The following is a 25276-nucleotide window of genomic DNA, read 5'->3' on the forward strand; positions in this document are numbered from 1 at the left end:
CATAGAATAGAAGAGGAAGGAAATCATACCTCTGTAAAACACCGATATGGTCACAACTGTGTTGTCTCTTGCCTCTTGTGTTTAGCACCCCCTCCCTGGGAAAAAGACTATGTGCTTTCGCCCTGTCCATGCCCCTCATGATCTTATATACCTCTATCAGGTCACCCCTCAATCTCCTACGTTCCAGGGAATAAAGTCCTAGTCTATGCAACCTCTCCTTGTAACAGGCCCCCAAGTCCAGGCAACATCCTGCTAAATCTTTTCTGCACTCCTTTTAGTTTAATAACATCTTTCCCATAACAGAACTGTACACAATACTCCAAGGTTTTTTTTTGATAAGGTGTCACATAGCAGATTTGTCATCAAGTTTGAAGCCATAGAATAAAAAGGGCAGCAGTGCTGTGGATTAAAAAGGAACAAGAAATAGAGAATACAGATGAAAGGTTTTTCAAACTGAGGGCAAGGGTACAGTGGAATCCTTAGGGGTTGGTGCTCACACCACTACCTTCGGTGATATGTATTACTGACTGGACTTGGCTGTATTTACAACATTAAACTTGGTAGAGTAGAGGACTAATAGATTTGGACAAGCTGGTGGAAAGGGTGGGTGGATGGCAGGTGAAATTTAGTGCAAAGGAACAAGAGGCGTTCCATTTTGATTGTAAAAAATAAAAGGCAAGATAAATGAAAGGACAATTCTCTAAAGGGCTGCAAGAACAGACATCTGAGGATAAATGTGTATAGTTCATTGAAAGCTGCAGAGCAGGTTGAGTAAGTGGTTAAGAAAGCATGTGTTTGAAGTAACACAGGGACAATGAGGGAAATGCAGCTGACGAGGTATAAGTGAGCTTCCAAAAGGTTTTTAGAGTCATAGAGTTGTACAGCATGGAAACGGGCCATTTGTCCCAACCTGTCCATGCTGACTTTGTTGCCCAGTGAGAACACCACATGGTACTGTGTTTTCAGCATAGAAGAGGAAGGAAATTATATTGAACCTTTGTAAAATACCGGTATGGTCACAACAGGAACACTGCATTCATTTCTGGGTGCTCCACCTTGGGAAAGAGGAAGGGATTAGAGAGGATACAGAAAAGGTTTATTAAGATGAATTTGGGGATTAGGACTAGTTACATGGACAAACTGGAGAAGCTTGTAGCAGGGAGCATATGAGGAAATCTAGTTGACATTTTAAGATCGTGATGGGTCCAGGTAGGGAGAAAATGTTCTTGTTGGTGGAGAGGTCAGAAACTAAGGGACATGGAATAAATGGGATTGGTGAAAGAACCAGAATTAACATTATAAAAAAAGTCTTTTTTAATTAGTGACTGGATAGGGTCTGAAATGAACAGCTGGGGTAGTAGTGGAGGTAGATTGCAGCATTCGGTTTATAAGTATCTGAAAGGAAAGATTTTCAGAGAGAGGGCAAGGAGATGGGGGGAAAGGGGAGGGAGCACGACGAGCTGAGTTCCCCACACACAAACGGTGCAGTATTGACTTAACTGGCCAAATGGCTATAAACCATTCTGTGACCTACAAATAGTCACAAAGTCATACAGCACAGAAACAGGCCCTTTGGCCCAACTGGACCAAGATTTCCATCTAAGCTAGTCCCATTTGCCCACGTTTGGCCCATATCTCTGAACGTTTCCTATCCATGTACCTGTCCAACTGCCTTTTAAATGTTGTTAATGTACCTGCCTCACCCACTTCCTCTGGCAGCTCGTTCCATATACGGACCACCCTCTGGGTGAAGAAGTTGCCCCCCAGGTTCCTATTAAATCTCTCCCCTCTCACTTTAAACCGGTGCCCTCTAGTTCTTGATTCCCCAACCCTGGGAAAAAGACGGTGCGCATTCACCCTATCCATGCCCCCCATAATTTTATACACCTCTATAGGATCACCCCTCATTCTCCTACACTTCAATGAAAAAAGTCCCAACCTGCTCATCCTCTCTCCATGCTTGTTCCTAAAGCTTCAGAGAAAGAGTTTTGTCACTAAATCAGATGGAGTTATTGAAAATGCCCATTTGACCTTTTACCATGTTTGGGGAGGGTCTTTCATGCAGGCTGTTGTTTAGTGATCTAGTTGATAGCACTATTTGAAGAGTAACAAGCTTGTAAGTTGAGCTCGGCAGCAACGAAAGATGTTCGATAGGAGCAGGATAGATGTTTGAGCTGTCTCTACCATTTAATCTGATCGTAGCTGTGGTCAAAGATCTAGGATGGTAGGTTTCCTCCCTGGTGCCGAGATCGAGGATTTCAGTGAAGGCAGCAGAGCGTCCCGAAGTGGGACGGTGAACAGCCAGAAGTCATGGGTCACATCATTCCCAACAACGTGGGTGGAAATTGGGACGAGGTCCTACAGGCAGGGTTCATAGAATCACACAGCGCAGAAACCAGCCCTTTTGGCCCAGCTCATCCCCGCCGACTGTGATGCATTAGGCCCGTATCCCTCTACACCTTTCCTATCCCAGTACCTGTCCAAATGCCTTTTAAACATTGCCGTTGTATCTGCCTCCATCACCTCCTCTGGCAGCTTGTTCCAGACAACTGCCACCCTCTGTGTGGAAAAACTTGCCCTCAGATCTCCTATATAAAGGAGATCAGAATCAGATTTATTATCACTGACATGTCATGAAATTTGTTGTTTTGCGGCAGTACAATGCAAAGATATAAAATTACTATAAATTACAAAATAAATAAACAGTGCAAAAGAAAAGGAATAACGAGGTAGTGTTCATGGGCTCATGGACCATTCAGAAATCTGATGGCGGTGGGGAAGAAGCTGTTCCTGAATCGTTGAGTGTGGGTCTTCAGGCTCCTGTACCTCCTCCCCGATGGTAGTAACGAGAAGAGGGCATGTCCCGGATGGTGAGGGTTCTTAGTGATGGATGCCTCTTGAGGCATCATCTTTTGAAGATGTCCTCGATGGTGGGGAGGGTTGTATCCGTGATGGAGCTGGCTGAGTCTGCAACCCTCTACAGCCTCTTGCAATCCTCTGCATTGGAGCCTCCGTACCAGGCGGTGATACAACCAGTCAGAATGCTCTCCACTGTACATCCATAGAAATTTGCAAGCATCTTTGATGACACACCAAATCTCCTCAAACTCCTTCCCTCTCACTTTAAACCTGTGCCTTGTAGTTCTAGACTCCCCTTCCCTGGGGAAGAGACTGACTATCTGTCCTATCTATGCCCCTCAGTTTAGGGAGTTGGAAGGGAGGTTTAAAAAGCAGGACGTCAATGGCAGTAATCCCTGGAAACTGCAGATGCTGGAATCTGGAGCGGCAAACCATCTGCAAGAGGAACTCAGTGAAAATTGGGCCGCTTCTGTGGGAGGGGGAAGGAATTGTTGGTGTTTCGGATCGAGACCCTGTGTCCTGATGCAGCTGACAGTGCCTTTCCCCCCCACAGATACTGCTCACCTGCTGAGTTCCTCCAGCTCTTTTTATCTCCGTATTTCTACCAGTGCCACATTGCAAGTGAGTACAGGAAGGAAGATAAAGCAAATAACTGAATGGCTAGAGAAATGGTGTACCAGGGTGGCCTTTAGGCTTATGAAGAATTGGGGCCATTTTTAGGGGAGGTGGGACTTCTGCAAGTCAGACAACTTGCATCTTCACAGGAGAGATGGGGGGCTTTGCCAGTGCTGTTGGGGAGGGTCAAGCTAGGAGGATGGGAAATTGAAAGCAGGATCAGGCTAAACTGGGAATAGAAGATGGGGGTTCAGTTGAAGGGACATTTAGGAAGACACAGAGGGCAATAGTGCAGATTAACTAGAGTTTATCTGGATTGGGAAGATTGTACAGGCAGGAGAGTACACCAGCAAATTCAGTTGGAGTAAGAAAAATTGATAAAGTAAAACTGCACAGTAGTGTAGCGATTAGCGTAAAGCTATTACAGCGCCAGCAACCCAGGTTTAATTCTGGCCGCTGTCTGTAAGGAGTTTGTACGTTCTCCCCGTTTGTCTGCGTGGGTTTCCTCCGGGTGCTCTGGTTTCCTCCCACATTCCAAAGACGTACGAGTTAGGAAGTTGTGGGTATGCTATGTTGGCGCCGGAAGCGTGGCGACACTTGCATGCTGCCCCCCAGAACACTCTATGCAAAAAATGCATTTCTCTGTGTGTTTTGATGTACACGTGACTCTGATCTTATAAAGGCTGATGTCTGATGCGCACAGATTTGGTAACGGGATAGTTGAGCTAAGGGTACAAGTAGGTCTGACAGCCTTTGCAGAGGTGTGGTTGCAAGCTGACCAAGGCTGGGAGTGAATATTCAGGGGTGCTTGACAGTCTGGAAGGACAGGTAGAAAGGAAAAGAAGGCGGCGATCGCGGCAGTAATAGGGGTTGATGGTGACTCAAGCTCAAGGTGTAGAGTCAGTTTGGATGGGAATAAAAATAGGAAGTGTAAGAAGTTGCTGGTGGTGGTAGTATTAGGCACCCTAACAGTAGCTGTGCTTCAGGACAGAATACATATCAAGAAATAATGAGGGTTAGTAAGAAAGGTATTGCAATAGTCATAGGCAATTAGTATGGATGGCATGCAAAACTGTACATGTGACAATAATAAACCAAGTTGCTGACTTTGATCACTATATATATTGGACAAATCAGATTGATGAGGTTCATCGTGTGTTCAGGATGGTTTCTTTGAGTAATACAGTGAGGAACCAACCCAACAGGCTCGTTTAGATCTGGTATAATGTAACGAGACAGGCTTAATTAATGATCTCCTAGTGAGGGATCCCAGAGGGAAGGCTGATGGTAGAATTTCAAATTCCATTTGAGAATGAGAAACTTGGGTCTGAAACTAGTGTCCTAAAAGCCAATTTCAACGGCCTGAGGACAGAGTTGACTGAAGTTGATGGGAAGAAATGATAAGATGGTCTATTTAAGGAGATATTGATAAACCTCTGCAATGGTACATCCCAGTGAGAAGCAACAGCTCGGGTGTAAGAAGTGGGAGCAGGAACAGGCCAGTCGGCCCCCAAGCCAATCTTGGCCTCAGTGCTTTTCCAATTCTCTCCTCATCTCCTCTGACTCCCTTGCAGTTCAAATGTCTGTCTGTCTCTGCTTTTAATATAAGTGACAGCACCTTGCCTCCATCTTGTGAAACATTCCTTATTCTGAACTCACTTCTTACCCCCACTGAGGGGAACCCCTCCTCAGCGTCCACCACCCTGTTGATTCCTGCCAGAATCTTGTGTGGTAATGAAATCGCCTATCATTCTTCAAACTCCAAGGAGCAACCTTTCTTGATCTATCATCTCCAGAAATAACTCGGCGAACCTTTCCTGCAGTGCCTCTAGTTTGGACATATCTGTCCGTAAACATGGAGAGTGAAACTGTACCCTGCTTGAGCTGTCGAGTATTTCCTGCATGTTCTGTAAGGCTGATTGTGTCGTGATCCTCTGGTGTAGCTGTTTCCAGTGAAGCCAATTACCATTTCAAAGGGACCAGCCCAAAGCTCTTTTGTGCGTTAGACTTTCGCTGTAGTCATAAGCGGGAAAGTTGTTTACTGAGGTCTTACGTGGGGGGGCAGGATTCCTTTCAGATTAACCCCGCAATAAACATAATCAGGCCCACGCCAAGTAGTCAGATGGAATGTGGAGAGTTTCGTCATCTTCTGGTCATGTGCTGATTAACGTGTTCGTGTCAGGTGCCCTTTTTTGACATGGGGAGACTCCTATACTCATTAGAAACTGATCTTTTGGATTTCCCCAATCAATCCCATTTCTCAGGAGCACACTGTGCTGTATTGGGAATGTCAATCTGCACTTGGATTAGAACGCATGGTCTTCTGACTGGAAAGCTAGTACTGCCCACTGAGCCAAAGAAGACACATCTGCTGATACTCCACGGAGGTAATAACCCACTTGTCCAGGCTGGAATCCCTTGGGATTTTCCAACAGTTTAAAACTGTCATGCTTGTGTCTTGCTTTGTGAATGAACTCTGTATGAGGCCAGCTGTTTTATACAGACCTTGGAGTGTTGCTGCATTTAAGGCACTGTTGTCAGTTTGAGGCACCCCACCAGGACTGATATCTTGGCCTTGGAGGGAAGGTGACACACACGGGCACATGAATTGGCAGCCGGAGTAGCTCACTCCAGCATGGCCTGCCATTCGACAAGACTAATGACTGATCTGTCATGTAAACTCAACTCTACATTCCTGCCTTCCACAAGACCATAAGATATAGGAGCAGAATTAGGCTATTCAGCCCATCGAGCCTGCTCCACCATTCAATCATGGCTGATTTTTTTGTCAACCCTATTCTCCCGCCTTCTCCCTGTAACCCTTAACCTCCCCTTACCAATCAAGAACCTATCAATCTCTGCCTTAAATACACCCAGTGACTTGGCCTCCACCGTCCTCTGTGGCAACGGATTCCACAGATTCACCACCCTCTGGCTGAAGAAATTCCTCCTCATCTCAGTTCTAAAGGGACGTCCCTTTATTCTGAGGCTGTGCCCTCTGATCTCCCACTGATGGAAACGTCCTTACGTGGTATCTTCCCTTGGTAACCTTTCATCCCCCTAGCCTTTGAAGGATCTATCTGCTCCTGCCTTAAGGACTCTGAATCTCGCCCTCACCCCACTTGAGGACAACACAATAGCGCAACAAGTAGTGCTGCTGCCTCAGCTCAAGGGACTCCGGTTCGATCCCGACCTCTGGTGCTAAATGTGTGGAGTTTGCACGTTATCACTGCGCCCCTGTGGGTTCCATACCCCCCCCCATCCCCCATCTTATGGACATGTTGGTTAATTGGCTGCTGTAAGGTGGGAGATGGGAGAGAGCCGATGGGCACACGAGGGAGAATAGGTTACAGAAGAAAGGGGTTGTTCTAGAGCAGGCATAGCCTCCGTGTTGTAAGAAAATACTATAAAAGTCCCTTTGGGAGGGAAAAAATGGTTAATCTGTTTTAAATGGATAACTTTCTTACAGTTCTGGATCCCCCACCAGAAGCAACAGCTGAGGATCTGATGTTTTGATCAAACCCACTCTTACTATTCTAAACTTCTGCAGATAAAGGGCCCGCCCGTTCACTCCTTCCTCGTGAGACAATCCGCCCATTCTAGGTGTCACTCCAGTAAACCTTTGCTTCCAATGCTTGAACATCCCTAAATAAGGAGCCCTGTGTAGTACACAGAACTCGCGGTGTAACCTCGCCAGTGCCCAATATAACTGAAGCGCACCTTCCCTACTTTTGCTTTTTTTTAGTAATAAACAATATTTTATTAGCTTTTCTAATTACCTGAATACTAGCCTTTTGTGAATTGTGCACTAGGACACCCAGACCGCTCTGCATCTCAGATGTCTGCAGCCTCTCACCATTTAGATTTTTTTTATTTTTCCTGCCAAAATGGTTAATTTCACATTTTCCTGTATTATACTCCGCGTGCCAGACCTCTGCTCACTTAACATCATGTCCTCTTCACCACTTACTTTCCTACCTATCTTTTTGTATCCAAATTTAGCTTTCGAGCTGAAAGGGTTAAATCAAGGCCAGACAAAGCCTGCGTCCCTTGAGTACAGAAGATTAATGGATGATGGGAGGGCACAAACTAAAAGGACTGAGGAAATGGGAATACTTTCAACTGCCGGGGGGGGGGGGGGGGGGGTGGCGGGTGATGGGTGATGGTGCAGATGAGTCTAAGGGACATAAAAGAGGAACAGGCCCTTTGGCCCACGATGTAGAATTAAACAATTTCTTCTGCCTGTACCTGCTCTTTATTCCCGCCCCCCCCCCCCACCCCACCCCTGCATATTGATGTGTCTATCTAACAGCTTCTTAAACGCCACTATCGCCGAATCATAGCTGGATCATTCAGCAGGGTGGTGAATACAAAAAAGGACAGCAAAACTGTGGAGCTCCCCTCCCTTTTCAGCTCGGAAAGCTGTTGTCGCTGAGAATGATTTGAAGATTGCTAGGATTTTGTCAAGGGTGGTGGGAGTAAAGTGGAGGGACTGAGTGGCCTTTCTCTTCCCTCTGCTCCTTTCACCAGCACTGAGTGTAGGACTGCTGTGAGAAGGGGGCATGCGTGCAGGCACTCAGATGGATCCTGCAGCTTGGCACAGCGTCAGCAGTGACGCTGGTGGGAGTATCTCCTTCCTTGCCAGCCTGTTACGATGAAGGGAGTAGGATGGCTGGCTGTGCTCGCTGTGAATATTAAGAGTTGGAGGAACCTGGACTCTCAGCGTCAGGACAAAATCTCCCAGTCACAGCCCAGCGGTGCCAGTCTGCGAGGGGAGAAGGGACGCCTTCCTCCCGGGCGTGACTGACACGAGCAAGGGCGGAGGGTGGGGGGGCCATTGACTGCTGGCTCAGGCCAGTTGGCCCCTGGAAGCCCGCCCTTGCCCTACCAAGAGGCACTGATTCTTGGGCCCTCTGTGGGTAAGACAGGCAGCAGTCCCTGGCACCGACCACCGCCAGGCAGGATCATGCTGTCGGCCCGCGAGATGTCCGACCTCCGCCTTCGCGGCTGCTGCGCTCCCAGCAGCAACAACAACAACAACCACCACCACCTGCGGGCATCCTCCCCAAGGCGCCACCAGCGGGGTCCCGAGGGCTGGACGGGCACAGGGGTCCGTGGAGACCACCTCAACAACGTGGGAAGCAAGGGTTACAACCGCAACCTGGACAAGAACCTCCTGTCTCTCCTCCTCTTCTTCCACAGGTAAAGGGCTGTGTCGGCCAGAACTGCACGAGGGGCCAGGATCTCCCCAGGGATAGGGAGATGCGCACCTACTTATCCAGCCCCCTCCTGCCTGGACAAAGCCCCAGACATCCCAGAGCACCGTGCAGCTGGTTGACTGTGCAGTCGTGCAGTGATCCACTGCACACAGCAAGCTCCCACAAATGGCAGCCAGCTAACTGACTGGCCTGTTTAAGGGAGCGGTGAAGCATTGCCCAAAGCATCTGAAAGTCTCTTTCCTGACTTCAGATTGGTGCCCATGGCATCTCGTGGGTCCGGCAGGCAAGGCCTGGGTTTAACATCCCACCCGCAGCAGGGCATTACTAACGCCAGGGTGACCCCTCAGTACCATGGTTTGGATTGTGTGGCCGGCTCTCATGTTGGGATTTGGCCCATGATCACCACCCAGAATCAGGCGCATGGTCCCCAGAGATAACTGAGTTTATTGGAATAGTTCCAAGTGGTTTTCCAGCACTGTGTAAATGTACCCGCGGTGTGGCAGGTATCAGGGTAACTCTAGGTTGGGACTCATTGGGAAGTCTGTTCTGTGATTGAGTAGTACAGGAAGCTGCGATAGTGTTTCTGGGCTGGAACAGCAGGGTATCAGTTGGAGTTCCTTCCCTGTGTGTGTGTGGGGGGGGGGGGGGCAGATTAAAACTTTCACAGCAGAGATCTATTGATTCTTGCTAAGCAGAGCTACTGAGAAAGAGGGAAACGAGATTTATCAGATTGACACAAGATGCAGATTAACCCTGCTCTCGCTGAACAGCAGAATGTGCCTAGGAGGCTGAATGGCCTTGGTGTTCAGAAACGACTTGCGAATACTAGTTACAGCCACAACTGTGAGCGCCAGGACCCGTCAATTGTGATTTGTCACCAGCTCATCAATTGCTTAGCAACCTGTAAGTTGCTTGGTGACACAGTTCAATTGAGGCTGGCAGGAATAGTTTCCAGTACTGGGAAGTTGGGCGGGTGGTGAAATGCAAGAAGAGAAAGCCCTTAAATATAAAACCAGCAGTGGCTGCATTCTCACCCTTTAATTTCAACCCCTCTATGGACTCAGCACACCCCCACCTCCAGTCTCTTTCCCTCCTCCAGCCCTTCAATCCTTGGACCTCTGCACTCCTCCAGTTCTGGTCTCTTGTGCATCCCCCATCTTCATCATCCCACTACTGCCACTTATGCCTCTGCTGTCTCGAACCTGAGCTCAAATCCTCCTCACAAACCTCACTACCTCTCTCCTCTCCTTTTCAAAAGCTCCTTAAATGCTACCTCGGGACAAGCTGTTGGATCTCCAGATGCAAATCATTGTCAGATTTTATTTGATAAGCATTTTGGGTCCTTTCACTGTGTTAAAAGACGTAATATAAATTCAAGGTACTGCTATAAGACAGGTGAGGCCCTGGCATCCTGGGCCCAACACATTGATGCAATCGCAAAGAAGGCACACTAACGGCTCTGCTTCGTCAGGAGTTTGAGGAGATCTGGTTCATCACCAAAGACTTGCAAATTTCTATAGACGTACAGTGGAGAGCATTCTGACTGGTTGCATCACTGTCTGGTGTGGAGGCTCCAATGCACAGGATCGCAAGAGGCTGCAGAGGGTTGTAGACTCAGCCAGCTCCATCACGGGCACAACCCTCCCCACCATCGAGGACATCTTCAGGAGGCGGTGCCTCAAGAAGGCGGCATCCATCACTAAGAACCTTCACCACTTGGGACATGCCCTCTTCTCGTTACTACCATTGGGAGGAGGTACAGGGGCCTGAAGACCCACACTCAATGCTTCTTCCCCTCTATCATCAGATTTCTGAATGGTCCATGAACACTACCTCAGTTTTCTTTCCTGCCCCCACACTATTTATTTATTTATTAAATTTATTTTGTGATTTTTAGTAATTTCATGTCATGGAACTGTACTGCTGCCACAAAACAACAAATTTCACAACATACAAGTCAGTGATAATAAATCTGATTCTGACTTGAGACTTAACCCCACGTACGTCGAGTGCAGTGCCAGCCCATTAAACAAAGTGGAAGTGAATCTCCTTAGACCAGGTGGGCAAATCCTACACAATGATGCCACAAGTTGCGTCACCCTCTTGGTTGTGACTGACAGCAGGATCCAATTTTTAGATACCGGCTCACTGGGATGAAAACCTTTGTCAATGACTTGGCACATGACGGGCTACTAATGCATCCTCATCCTGCGCTACAACTTGGGCAGTCCTAGGCTTCTAGAGTCCTTCAGTAAGGCGATGCTGCCAACAACGGTCAGACCTCCTCCTCCTCACAGGGCCTCTAACAAAGTGAGATCTCCTAGTTCCTTGCTGTGGTCTGCAGCAAGGATTTTGGAGGTGTGGGTGATGGGATTGTTTTTTTTTCTCTAGCTCTCCGATGTGAGTCTTCTAGGTGCGTGGCCCTCCCAGTTTCCTGGAACCTACTGCCTTGGACAAATATGGATGCACTTGGGGGCGTGGGGGTAAAGACTTGTGCTTTATTGGATTTTCTACATTTCAGCACTCCCAAAACACTGCAGACAACAATGCAGCAACGTGTTTGCAACTGGGCTATAAATGTTGATGACAATCGGAGGACTTTTCTGCAGGGATTTTGGAGTTATCAGGCTAAGAAGAAGGGAGGGGTGCCTTCCAGCCCAGTGAAGTTTGACTAATATTTGAGCATCTAGCAGTCATTTATTGTGGTTGATTCTCTTTTCAAGTGTAGTCAGTGTTGCAATGTACGAATTGTGACAGACAGTTCACACACAACTGGTTCCCACAGACAGGAAATTGATGGGGCAGTGGGGGGGGTGGGGGGGGGGGGAGGCGGGGATACGAGGTTAGTGCAGGAAAGTGGAACTGAGGCAAAAGCTCAGCTGCGATCTCATTGAATGGCAGAGCAGGCACGGGGGGGGGACTTCAGAATGGAAAGCAAGTACAGCATTTCAAACAGTGAAGCGGTGAACTGAATTGCAGAATCTGGAGAAAGATTTTGCAATGAGAAGCCCACACCAGTTGGAGGCCATGGTTGCAGATTGCAAAAGGACATTCAAACTGGGCCGGGGATATAGACTGATTTGGAAATGAGAGGCAGAATGGTCATATGACGCACACTCTAAAATGGGAAGTACATGAATGCCGGAACATAGGATAATATTGGACAGGCTGTAGCGTTGTACAGAATAGTGGCTGGGTTCATCCAGGTGCCTGGATACAAATCACACAGTTCAAGTCTGAATATTGGTTTAAAAATCTTTGATGCTGTCATCGGTAAAAAGGGTTGTGTAACTGTGAGATATAAATACTCCCGTTCACTATTGTCCTTGGAGGGAAGAGTCTGGTTGTCTTTGCCCAGACTGGGCGCATAGATGATTCCAGCCCCACGCCAAGGGAGATGACTGAGCATTTTTACGTAGTTGCTGGGTGTTGGCGTTGCTGAAAAGACCAGCATTATTTTCCCCCATCGCTAATTGTTCTTGAGAAGGTGGACTCCCACATCGAACTGCTGCAGCCCTCACAGTGGAAATCCCATCATGCTGTTGGGGAGGGTTGTAGGATTTGGATCCAGCGACAGTAACAGCTATATACCTCCTAAGTTGAGGCAGTGAGTGACGGGGGGAACCTGTAGGCGGTGGTGTTCCACTGGACTGCCTGCCCTGTCCTTTCAGGTGATGAGTAGTGAGATGCTTTTGAAGAAGCCTCACCTGTGAAGTGATGGGGTGCATTGAATTGGGCGTCGAAGCAACTCCGTTCTGTTTAAGAGTCTGTTACCTGCCTGGGGTTCACTGGGGAGGGAACGGGAAGCAAGTACCCTTGCAAGTGGCACCAAAATTTAATGTGAAGCAAAACTCCTTTCTGTTCTGGTGACTTTGGATTCTGAGGATTGGCAATTACCTACCTGCTGCCCTTGGACATCCCCGCCAGAAGCTGTGATTCACCACAAGCTTCATGGTGTTTAAGGTACCCCAGAAGCACGGAGCTGTTTCCACACACTGTGGCCTCGCTCAGACTTGGGGTGTGGTTGGTCTTGCCATCAGTAAAGCCAGCTACTGTCTTTCTGGCATGCCCACATGCCTGAGTGCAAGATAACCGTAGCTGGGTGGAGTATTTGTGATGGTCATCAGGATAGTGCCCTCTCCAATATCTTCCCCCAATGTGGCAAAGAGAAATAGTCTGCATTTATGCAACACCTTTCACAACCTCAGCGTGGTCCATGCGTATAAAGAACAGCAAACAATCTGCTGGAGGAACTCAGCGGGTCGAGCAGCATCTGTGGGAGAAAGCAACTGTCGATGTTTCAGGTCGAAACCTTGAAGTCCTCCTGATGCAGGGTTTCGACCTGAAACGTAGACAATCCATTCAGGTGTAGCCGCTGTAAGTGCAACAGCCCGTTTGCCCGCAAACTCTTAGCTGATCAGTCCCTGGTAATGTTGTATGAGGGATTAATTATCGGGCTGGTCACCAGGGAGATGTTACATCAGGTGTCTTGCAACTGGGGCCTTGGTTTAACTGCTCAGCTGAAGGTGATCTCGCTGACAGTGAAGCACTGGATGTGGTTGTAAAACAGGACCCCACGTGCCTCCCCTGGGGTTATAAAAGATACCATGTTATTACTTTGAAAACCAGCGATGAGTTGTTCCAAGTGAAATAGAAACAAAATTCTGGAAATGCTCAGTGGAAAGAGAAATGGGTCTTCAACCTTAGAAGTTAACTCTAAATAGTGATTCTGTTTCTCTTTCCACACGCACTGTGTGTTATCAGCTTTCTCTGTCTGCATTTCAGATTCCCAGCATCTGTGGGTCTTTTTTTTGATATTCAGATATTCCAATGTACTGGCTCAGTATTTCCTCCACAGTCTGCACCACGGAAAGCAAATACACAGCCACTACATCCTCGCTGTTTGTGGAATCTTGCTGTGTACATGTAGGGAAATGTCAACATTACAACACTGTCTATACTTTGTCTATTAATGTTTTGGGATGTCATTGGTTCTGACCGCCTCTGTATAATGGACAAGTGCTTTTGTTTAAAATGCTCTCCTTCCACTTGTCATATCCCATTCCTGCCTCAGCATAGACCACCTCGTAAAGCCGTGATATCTTTGAAGGCATCCGTATAAAAGACAACAAACGATCTGCTGGGGGATCTCAGCGGGTCGAGCAGCGTCTGTGTGGGGGGGGGGGGAAGCAACTGTCGACGTTTCAGGTTGAAACCTTGAAGTCCTCCTGATGCAGGGTTTCGACCTGAAACATAGATGCTGCTCGACCCGCTCACTGAGTTCTCCCAGCAGATGGTTTGTTGCTCCAGATTACTGCGTCTGCGGTCTCTTGTGTCTCCATGCCCATCGAGGTTTGGTGTTCTTTGTTGATCTGCATTCCCGTTCTGTATAACCTGTCTGGTGAAGCTTTTGCAGCACCACCAGGGGGCAGGGTTGGCTCTCTGTCCTCAGTACTTACCTCAGGCACTCGCTGCCCTTAAACACGAGACAAAATCTGTAGCACTTGCTGAGAGTCACTGCAGACAAGGGGCAATGGCAGATAACATCTCATTATGTGAGTTGACATGAAGTGAAGTTGTCCACTTTGGCAGGAGAAATAAAAAGCATTTTTCAAAAGTACTGTGTCCAGTTCTGGTCACAAGAAAGATATCAATAAGCTTGAAAGAGTGCAGAGAAAAGTTACACAGATGTTGCCGGGATTTGAAGACCTGAGTTACAGGGACAGGTTAGGACTTTATTCCCTGGAGCGCAGGAGAATAAGGGGAGATCTTATAGAAGTGTACAAAATGATGAGGGGTATAGATAGGGTGAACGCATGCAGGGTTTTTCCCTCTCAGGTTACATGAGACTAGAACCAGAGGTCATAGGTTTAGGGTGAAAAGTAAAATATTTAAGGGGAATCTGAGGGGGAACTACTTCACACAGAGGATGGTGCGAGTGTGGAACGAGCTGCCAGCAGAAGTGCTGGATGCGGGTTCAATTGTTACATTTAAGAGAAGTTTGGATAGGTGCATGAATGAGAGAGGTATGGAGGACTTATGGTCCAGGTGCAGATAGATAGGACTAGGCAGAAAACCAGGCTGGCATGGACTAGATGGGCCGAAGGGCCTGTTTCTGTGCTGTTGTGCTCTATGACTAAGTAGTGAGAGATTGCAGGACTCTGACATGCAGAGTGATCTGGGTGTCTCAGTACATGACTTTGCAAAAGGCCAGCATGCCAAGGAAATTGGATACAAAATGAGGGATGTTGTGCCTCAGTTCTAGAGGACACTGCTGAGATCACAGCTGGAGTACTGTGTACAGTATTTATCTCCTTTGTGTGTTGGAAGCAGTTCAGAGAAGGTTCGCGACTGATCCTGGAATGGGCAGCTTGCCTCATGAGAAAAGGTTGGACAGGCTGGGCTTCTATCCGCTGGAGTCTATACAGGTGAGAGGGGACGATTGAAGAAGATCAGGTCTTGAGGGGTCTTGAGAAACTGGGTGGGTGTGGAGAGGATATTTCTTCTTATGGGAGAATCTAGAATTAAGGGTTGCTGTTTTAAAACAAATTGGATGGGTGTGTGGAAGGGGGAACAGAGTCCTGAACTTGGATAATCTGTTACATATTTCTTTATGGTAGAGAATGAGGCCATTCGGTCCATCAAGTCTATGCCAGCTCTAGAACTGGAGGGTACTGTTTTAAAGGGGTTGCCCATTTAAGACACATTTATTGAGGTTTTTTTTTTCTGATTTGAGTTTCTGGAACTTTATTCCTCAAATGGCAGTGGAAGTAGAGCCTTTTGAATACTTTGAAGGCAGAGGTAGATGGATTCCCCTGAGTTCTCACCAGATTTGACTCATTTGTATTAATGGTCCCTAGTTCTTCCCCATGTGGAAACTGATTGGCAGTCTACTCCATTGAACCATTGTGATAATGTTCATTCTGCTGCGTGCCTGAAGCAAGTGCTTTTTCTGACGTTTTATAATGCATTAAAGTTATTACTTTGTCACCTGCCAACACCATGGAAAATCCCGTTTGTATTTACAATCTTGACTTCAAGGTCATGTGAATTTTTACCCACTCCTGCCTGGCTGACAAAACAATTCCAGTTAATAAGCTTACAATTTTACCATTTTGTGTTAAGATTTTAACCCGATTTAAAATGCAGAGGATTTCCCTAACCCTTGAAGCCTTGGTAACATTGCACACTCCTTCCAAAGCCAGATGTTCCTGAACTACAAACACTCCCTCTGTGACCAAACCAGGCCTCTGTACAGCTGTGGCAAAACTTGGACAATTTACATTTCAAATAGATTGAACTTTTCTGTAAGGTGTGGGGATTTGCTGCTTTATATAAGATTTCTTTATTAGTCACACGTACATCAAAACACACAGTGAAATGCATATTTTGCGTAGAGCATTCTGGGGGCAGCCCGCAAGTGTCGCCACACTTCCAATGCCAACATAGCACGCCCACAACCTCGTAACCCGTACGTCTTTGGAATATGGGAGGAAACCCACGGGGACAATGTACAAACTCCTCATAGACAGTGGCTGGAATTGAACCACTACGCTACCGTGCTGCCCGGCTACCGTGTCAAACTAGTCATAATGGTTAACAATGAGTATTTACATTGAATCTTTTTAATGTGGCAGAATGTCCCACAGTGTCTCTCAGGAATGTTATCGAATTAAACCTGGTTGTGCCACACGAAGCTACAGTAATCCAATAATCCACTATCTAACTACTTGGCAATGCCAATGGTTCTGCATCTGCATTCCAACACTCCCTTCCCACTCACTGGGGCCTAGTTCCCGCGTTCTCTTTAAACTTACTGGGTTCACCGGAAAATATATTATTCTATTCTGTAACATCGTTCTGAAAGAAAGTGAATTAGAAGTGCGATGGAATATTAATGAAATAATTTTCAATAGTTCGGCAAATCTCGTCTGGCAGCACTGAGTTCTGAGCGTGTCAGGTTAATGAAGTATCGGGTCGATAACTATGAACTGGGGTCAAAACAGGGTTTTAAGAAGTGTTAAAGGCGAGAGCTGGAGCCAGGAGGGAATCCCAGAGCTCAGGGCCTTGCCAGCTGAAAGCACGGCCTCCTATGGTGGAGGGATTACACTGGAGGATTATCAGGAGTTGAGAGCTGAAGGGGCTTGGATATCTGAGGACTGCAGGACCAGCAGAGAATGCCGAGCCAGGGAGACGCCAAACTAAGAAGGGAATTGAAAATAAGGATGAGAACAAAATGTTGGCTTTGTTGGATCAGCAGCCAATGGAATTGAACAGGGAGTAGATTGGGACTGTTTTCATTGGAGTGTAGGAGACTGTGTATAAAATCATGAGGGGCATAGATAGGATGAATACGCAGTCTTTTCCCAGGGTTGGGGAATCAAGAACTAGAGAGGTTTAAGGTGAGAGGGGAGAGATTTAATAGGAACCTGAGGGGCAACTTTTTTCTCCCAGAGGGTGGTCAGTATATGGAACGAGCTGCCAGAGGAAGTGGTTGAGGCAGGCACATTAACAACATTTAAAAGACACTTGGACAGGTACATGGATAGGAAAGGTTTAGAGGGATATGGACCAAATGCGGACAGGTGGGACTGGCTTAGATGGGAATCTTGGCCAGCATGGACCGGTTGGGCCGAAGGGCCTGTTTCCGTGCTGTACGAGTCTATGACGGATGATCGAGATACGGTGAGAGCAAATACATCGGCAGCTGTGTGTTTGATGACTTCGTTAATCGAGGGCAGACTGTGGGAGACCGGTCGGGGGAGAGGAATAGTCCAGAGGCAACAGAGGATCAGATGGGGGTTTCAGTGGCAGGTGAGTCAAGGCAGGGATGGAGTTAGGTAATGTTACAGACATTGGAATAGGTGGCCTTAGTATGTGTGTCGCCCATCTGAGGACAAACACTACAACAAGGTGTGAACAGTCTGGTCCCGATCTGAGTGTAGAAAGTAATTTCTCCCTCAGTGATGGACTGTGCGCTGCTGTGAGTATTGATGTATTCTCTGCCTCCTCTTGCTCTCACTGACTCACTGTTCTCCTCTCTCCCAGTGGTTCCAGCAGCAGCATGGTTGCCATCGACAACAAGATTGAACAAGCCATGGTAAGTGTCCGTGGGCTGTAGATGGAAAAAAGGGGAAAACATGCATTGACATGGTGCCTTTGACATTCCGGGGTGCCTCGTTAACCCGTTACTTTTCATCCACAGTCCCAGTTCCACCACCAGCTACACAGTGAGGCCCCTAACTGGGCGCATAGTGTGCGAGTAATACACCTTGGGTTGTTTGAGTGTGTTGGGCTAAATTAGGGGCCTGGACAAATGATCCTCAGATGCAAGTGCATATTTCACCATGGGACCCAATGAATAAAATACATTTCCAATAATAGGTTGACATTGATAAGTCTTGCCAGAAGTGAGACTTGTTCTAGAAACCTGACTGGTTCACTGATGCCAATCTGGGGAAGAAATCTGCCATCCTTACCCAGTCTGGCTCATGTGTGACTCCCAATCTACTGATGTGATTAACTCTGACTCTTATTGGCTCTCAGAAGTGGCCCAGATGCAAAGGCAGTTAGGGGTGAGCAGTGAACACTGGGCTAAAGAGTGACACCCACATCCCATAAGGGAATTGTAAAGGCAGCAGAAGCTGAAACTCAACAGCTCTCTGTTTTGAAGTTTGATTCTTTAAGAGGGTGTGGATATTGCCGGCAAGGCTGGCTTTTATTGGCCATCCCTAACCTGCCCTCGAACCGAATGGTTTGTTCAACCATCTCAGAGCACAGTTAACAGTCGACCACATCCCAGTGGACTTGAAGTCACATATGGGCCAGACTGGGTAAGGGCGGCAGACTTCCTTCCTTGAAGGACATTTGTGAACCACAAGGAGTCCTTATAACAATTCAGTTTTTAGGATAGCTATTAGTGACACTAACTTTTTATTCCAGATTATCTTAATTGAATATAGATTCCCTGGACACCAAGGTGGGATTTAGATGCGTCTCAGCATCAATGGCCCAGGTTTCTGGAAACTAATCCAGAAATTTACCACTGATTTTAGGGAAGGCTGGAAATCGTCAGCATGTCAGGCAGTGGAAGAGGAGGAAATGAGGGTTGTTATTTCTGGTTAAGCACTGTTACCTTAACCACGAGGCTATCAAGCCTTGCTGTTAGGCGATGGTGAGGTCATAAAATTGTTCAGCACAGAAACAGGCTCTTTGCAGCCCCCCCCACCACCCCCCCCCGAGTCCGCACAGACCGTCAACCACCCATTCTTACACCAATCCTACCCTAATCCATTTCATTCCCCCAACATTCCTATTGACTTTCCCGTAGATTCTACACCTCACTCACACACTAGGGGGTAATTTACAGCAGCCAATTAACCCACCGACTGTGCACGTCAATGGGAGGTGGGGGGTCGGAGGTTGACCCTGCTGCACATTCTTTCCCCCCAAATCCTTCAACGCCATAAACGCAGGTGTCTGAAGCTCACACTTCCAGGTTGGATGACAAGCTACACCGCATCCTGGATAGCTCTGCCATCGTCATCAGCGAGAGCCTCGAGTCCCAAGACTAACCCATCAGACCATCAGGGCGGTCTGATGCAAGGCAGCTCTTGTGGTTAGCACTTCCTCCCTGCCGGGGAGACTTGGTTTGCCTTCTAGGGTGTTGCCCAAAAACAGGAAATAATCGCAACGGTCGCCGCCAATTGGTTCCCCGTCCCAGAGTATTAATATACACGTATATAAAGGGCGGAGGCTGTGGGTGCAGTTTAAAGAGAAATAGCCACAACTGAAGGGTGGCAGAGAGCTACGCAGCCCATGCCGAGGGATCTGCCTGTGCTCACTGTTCCAGGGACGACCACCCAGCCAGGATGCCTGAGGTACAAGATGATCACCACTGCAGTCGGCTGACGAGAGCCACTGTGGCCTGAAGTGGTTTGGGTGCGGGAGGGTTTTGTTTAGGCTCAGGCACAGAGTGCTGCCGGTACTTCCCAGTTCTGTCTCTTCACCTTTCTCTCCCACCCTCCCCTTACTGTTTTCCTTCCTTCCTTGTTGTTTAAACTCCTAGAGTCTAGATGTTCTCTTTAGTTTACTCACAATACGCTTCTAAAATTGCGCTGATTCAGCCTCTTGTTTATCAGGAGGGTGGCATTTGAAGGGGCTGCTAGATTGACCCCTGAATATGCAGGGAGTGGAGGGATATGGAGCAGTGCAGGCAGAAGAGGTTTAGTTTAATGTGGCATCGTGTTCTGTGCAGATATTGTGGGCTGAAGGGCCTGTTCCTGTGCTGTACTGTTCTATGAACTGTTTAAGTTTGTGTGATTATCTTAGTAAGCAGCAGAGACAATAGCAAAGACTACTAGCGAGAGGTTGGGGTTGGAGGGAGGCTATTGGGTGTATTGAATCCCTCTGATTGTTAAGCTAGGTACTACATCCCCGGGTCCTCTTTTCCGTGTGACTGAGAGCTTCTGTTGTTCTCCCCACCCCTCCCCTGTGCCGTTGCAGGACCTGGTGAAGAGTCACCTGATGTACGCAGTCCGCGAGGAGGTGGAGGTGCTGAAGGAGCAGATCAAGGAGCTGATTGACCGGAACACTCTGCTGGAGCGGGAAAACGCCCTGCTGAAGTCCCTGGCCAACCCGGAGCAGCTCTCCCAGCTCCAGGCCCAGATGCGGACCGCGGGAAGCAGCGGCGGATCCTCGGGCTCCTCACCTGCCAGCACGTCTACTGCCTGAGGAGCCATTTAGGGGAAACGCTCTGGTGGGCAGAGAAAAGGAGAGGGGTCCTCCTCCCCTTGAAACACTACGCAACATCGCAAGCTAAACTGCCAGCGCTTTCCGGTACCTACACTCCAATGCCAAGCCCACCGACTCCCAGCTTAAACAGACTGATCTACGTGATGCTGCTAACCTGGCATTTGCTGCCTTTTTAATAAGACTGGGGGGGTGGTTAGAAAGAGAACAATGTTGCTTTGGGACTTTTGTTCTAGGTTTGGGGAGGGGGAAATGGGCTTGAGGGTATAGTCTACCCCCGCCACGTATCTGGGTGAGGACGGAGGGAGCAACCGTGTGCAAGGAAATGGAAATGTTAAAGTCTCCCACTCTTCAGCTCCACACCGTGCAAGGGTACATCAGCCCATTTCCCCTTCATCATCCCACTCCTATCCTAATCCTGTTGTACAAGATTCCTCTGTCGGGGTAGGTGGTAAAAGGTGCAACTTCTCTGCAGAGGGCTTATTTTTTAAAAAAACACAAAATTGGTACATAAAACCTTACTTTACCTCGCCAGCCAGCACCAACTGATTTTCTCTATATATCAGCGTAACTAAGTCCGTGTTTTGTTATGGTGATTGCCATGAATAGAAAGATCCCAATCAATGAGTGGTGACTTGGAAAGCTCTTGTGCCTTTGCTCAGCCCCTTTGGAGAGGTGGGGTTTAAGCTGGAAACTGAAGGAATGGCAGGAAGCATTAAGCCTGCCGCAGTTGTGTGACCGAGATACGACCCGTGTTGGGTTACGTCGGAGAACGCTGCCGCAGTTTGGTTTCCCAAGTCTTGCTGGCACGCATTTGTCCCCCCCCCCCCCCACGACAGCTTAAAATTGATGGCTCCCACTTGCCCTTCACTGTACAGTAGAGAAGGGTTGCCTGAAACACTTGCAAATAACGTATCTAAGTTCTTTGAGTCTCATCCAGTCAGACTCCTTGTGTAAGTGTTGAAACTTATGGAACATTTCTGCTGCATTTGAGATGGGTGGAAAATAGCTTGGCCTAAACAACATGCTTCATGGATGGTGGTGATCTCGTTAGATGGTGATCAGGGGAGGAAGGGAGTGTCCATCAGCCCCACCTTGACGTCTTCACCTGAATTGATAAGCAGCAGGAGGGAATATTTGGGAGGAGTGTCTAAGGGGGGGAGGAGGAAAAGGACAGATCATTGAGAGCCTGCAGACGTGGGCACTAAGTGGGTGGCAAGGTTAAAAGGATCCACAGGCATGCAGCCTAGACGTGAGAAGGCTTGAGCATCCACCCCAGCCCCACTTTTATTTAGTTTGGTTTCGACAGATTGTCCTGCCCTACTTCTGATGCAGCATGCAGAGCTGCAGTACGTGCTGAGACATCAGGCTACAAGATCTGCTCTATTGTTATGCCTTTCTTGAAGTTGTTTGAATTTTAGTTTGTCCATTTGATGAATATCACTGGTTTGATTTAGTACAAGTGAAACTTGCAGAAATTTGTAATATTTACAAATGGTGGAAGAATGTTTTAGAAAGTATGAAAGCTGCTTTATTTTTAAAAAATCCTTCTCCGGGATTTAAAGTTAAAACTCTCTCTCATTTTAAGTTTGTCTCTTCTAGTTGGAGGTTACTGAGCTAGAACCAGAAGGGAAAATCTGGACTGGACTGGGTCTACACCCCGGTGAGGGAGTGACACATCTATCAGTTGGGAATGTGTTTCTACTTTACCCAGATCTGCCCAGCACCAAGACCACACTTTGAAGCTCAGTAAGAGCATCGAGCCCTTTAGTTTGCATAGGTTGCAAGGGTCAGGAAAGGATGATATCCATTTCCTTTTGTTCTTGCAGAGGTTTTGACACGTTTCCTATTTTTCACATGCATCTCCCTCCTAATCCAGCTGCTAGATTATTGTGCCCTCAGAGTCTGGGTACACTGTGCCAATCCCATGCCATATCCTGCCATGCATAAGCTATTGGTTAACCTGTTTTGTTGTCGTAATTACCAGGAAGGATGGGGAGCCAGAAGCTGTGATTGTCCCTGGCCCAGAGAGAGCAACGAATATTTCCTGCTCTTGCAGTGAGGCTGCTCTTGAAGTTGTCCCTTTCTAGACTCTGCATAGACAAAATAATCAAATGGGTGCAATTTCCACAATAGGAACGATGGGGAGGAGGGTAATACACACAGGGTGGGAGCTATGAGTAAGTGTGGGAGAGCCAGGTACATAGGAGGTAGATAGCAAGGAGATGGTGGGGGTAAGTAAAGAGCACAGTTCTAATCTCCCAGCTGCTTGGGAAAAGGTTTGGGAACTTCTGTCAGTGTCTCAAATACTCCTTGGCTCCCCATGAAGCAGAACAGTGAGTTGTCCCTGCCCCTGCAGGATTAATCAGCTGGACAGCCCTCCCACTCTCCATGCTTCTGTGGCCCCCTGTCCTTTTGGTTAAGTGGCGCTTCAGTTATAGTGTCGCATGCGGTGTGGTTGAAGGAAGAGAGGTTGGGTGGGTGTGAGACTTGTCAATCTGTCCAGGGCAGATACCTCTGCAGCAGTGTGAGCAGGTGTTTGTGCTTCCTCTCTCGATACACCTTTCAGGGAGCTGTTTTTACCAGAGCAATAATTGCTTGCCTTACCCCGCAGTACGTGTATAATTTATACAGAGCCGGGGTTGAGAGCTGCAGGAGCCTTTGTTTAAAATATCCTCCCCCACCCTCCCCCTTTCCCCTCGCTGAGGGGGTGGAGGGTGAAGAGACTGCTACCTCGCTACTCTGTGATTTCTGGGTTTGATCTAGCCAAATGATAACTGTTTTATCTAAACCCTTGTGCACAGTACCGTTTTATTAGCTCTGCATACTTGTAATTTTTTTTATTATTACTTCAACAAAAAACAAAACTTGTAATTAAAATGGAAAAAAAGCACAAAGCAAGGATAGCTGGTGTGGTGTGTGGTATTTTGGTAGGATATAGAATTTCTTACTGCCAGTATCAGTATTGACTGTACTGGTCTATGTGTTGACTCATTCTCTCTCTCCTCACTATCCCCCAACTCCATCCAGAAGCCTGTGGAGACATTTCCTCAGCTGCATTTAATGTCAGGAGATCTCACGTTGATGAAGCCGGTTTGCTTATGAAAGTGTTTGAGCTGATGCATAGGACACTGACCCTGGGTGCGACACAATCTGGGTAAGGATGGGTGTAGCTTGTTTACAGATCACATTAAAAGTGTGAATGCTAGAAGAATGAAGTGACTCAACGTCAACGGTGCTGACAGTGTTGCAAGTTGAGTGAAATTAAAAGTTTCCAAAACCTTTGAGACGTTGGGTCCATTCCCCTAGCAACCTTTGGACCTCCACAGAGATAAAGGGCAGGGAGTTCCATCAAGGAGTTAATATCTGGGCTTGGGGGTTGGATATGCCAAACCTTCCCAATCATAGGAGTTCTAACAAGTGCTGCCTGACCTCATTGAGGCACACAAAATAGTTTGAAGATTGAACCAGATAGATGTAGGGAGGATCGTTCCCCTGTCTGAGGGGTCTAGAACTGGGGAGCCATGGTCTCAAAATAACAGGTGAGCCATTTAGGACTGGAGTAAGGAGTTTCTTCGCTCAGGTGGTAGTGAACCTTTGGCCCAGAGACTTGTGGAGACTGAATCATTGAAGTCCATTTCGGGATACAATAAAACTCCGGTAATCTGGTACGTTTGGGACTTTGGTGGTGCCTGACTGGCAGATTTTCCAAGCTATTGGCTGTTATTCCTATTAAAACACCCACACGCTTTGAATTCACGCTTTGCAGATGTTGCATGGTATTATAACTCTTTCAGTGAACCTGGTAAATATAAAGGGACCCCAAGAAATGGAGTCCTGGTCAGTTTAAAGAGACTGCAGGAACTGGGGCCCTGGTGAGTAAGAAGGCAGTGCATCGGACATTGCCCAGTGACTAAGATGCTGAACTGTCAGGTCTTCACAGATTATGGCTATTTTACCGTATTAAAGGAATCAAGAGATAATGGGATAGATAAAGCTGGAAAATGGTGTTTGAGTAAAAGATCAGTCACATCTTGGTGAATGCTAGACCTGGCTTGAGGGGCTGAATGGCCTCTTGTTTCTGTGCAGTTTAACCTTGGAATCTACAGCACAGACCAGGCAGGTTGAATGGACCAGTGTTCATGAACCACACACACTCACTTTGCCCCTCCCAGCTCTTTATTCACAGCCCCTCACCAAACACCGGCCATGCCGACTGTCCCCAACTCAGTAACTCCGGTGATTCAAATATTGCTGCTCCTCCTATCTGTTAAGCTGCTGGAACGCTGCAAAGGAGTCTGAACTGTTATCCCCACCTGTCAATGTATCAGGCTCTCTCCAACACTGGCCCGTTCCCACAACCCAACCAGCTGCATGCTATTAAGGTGCCTGTTCTGCTCCAGCTGCCCTCACCTTGTCATCTTTAACAGCGATTGCACATGGAATAAAATCTGCCCTGAAAACAGAGATTCAAGAGACTACAGCTGCTGGAATCTGAATCAAGGAACTCACTTACCCCCCAGCAGAGCTTTTTAAGTCTTTGGGGCCTTGAGGGGCTTCAGTGATTCTCAGCAGGCTCCAAAAGGTACATGCACCCCAACTACCAAGACAAACATGAGGAGAATCTGAGGCTGGCTCTGCACAAGGTGAGATATCTGGATCATAATTAAATCCCACAGAGGTTTCATAAAGTGACATAATTTTAAGGTGATTGGAGGAAGATACGGGCGGGGGGGGATGTCAGAGGTAAGTTTTTTTTTGCACAGAGTGGTGGGTGCATGGAACGCACTGCCGGCAGAGGTTGTGGGGGCAGATACATTAGGGACATTTAA

The 25276-nt window shown here is 47.6% G+C and overlaps 1 protein-coding gene across 1 annotated transcript in view; it reads left to right on the top strand.

Annotated features, from left to right (window-relative positions):
• Positions 1-23348, top strand: part of LOC127586691 (TSC22 domain family protein 2-like) — a 65669-nt gene extending 42321 nt beyond the window's left edge. Inside the window, exons 4-5 of the mRNA XM_052044831.1 lie at positions 17742-17793; positions 20199-23348. Coding sequence (XP_051900791.1) covers positions 17742-17793; positions 20199-20426 — 280 coding nt within the window. The 3' untranslated portion in view covers positions 20427-23348. The remainder of the gene's footprint in view (positions 1-17741; positions 17794-20198) is intronic.
• The last annotated feature ends 1928 nt before the right edge of the window (positions 23349-25276 follow it).

The sequence above is a fragment of the Pristis pectinata genome, chromosome 37, assembly GCF_009764475.1.
Source record: "Pristis pectinata isolate sPriPec2 chromosome 37, sPriPec2.1.pri, whole genome shotgun sequence".
Taxonomy (NCBI): domain Eukaryota; kingdom Metazoa; phylum Chordata; class Chondrichthyes; order Rhinopristiformes; family Pristidae; genus Pristis; species Pristis pectinata.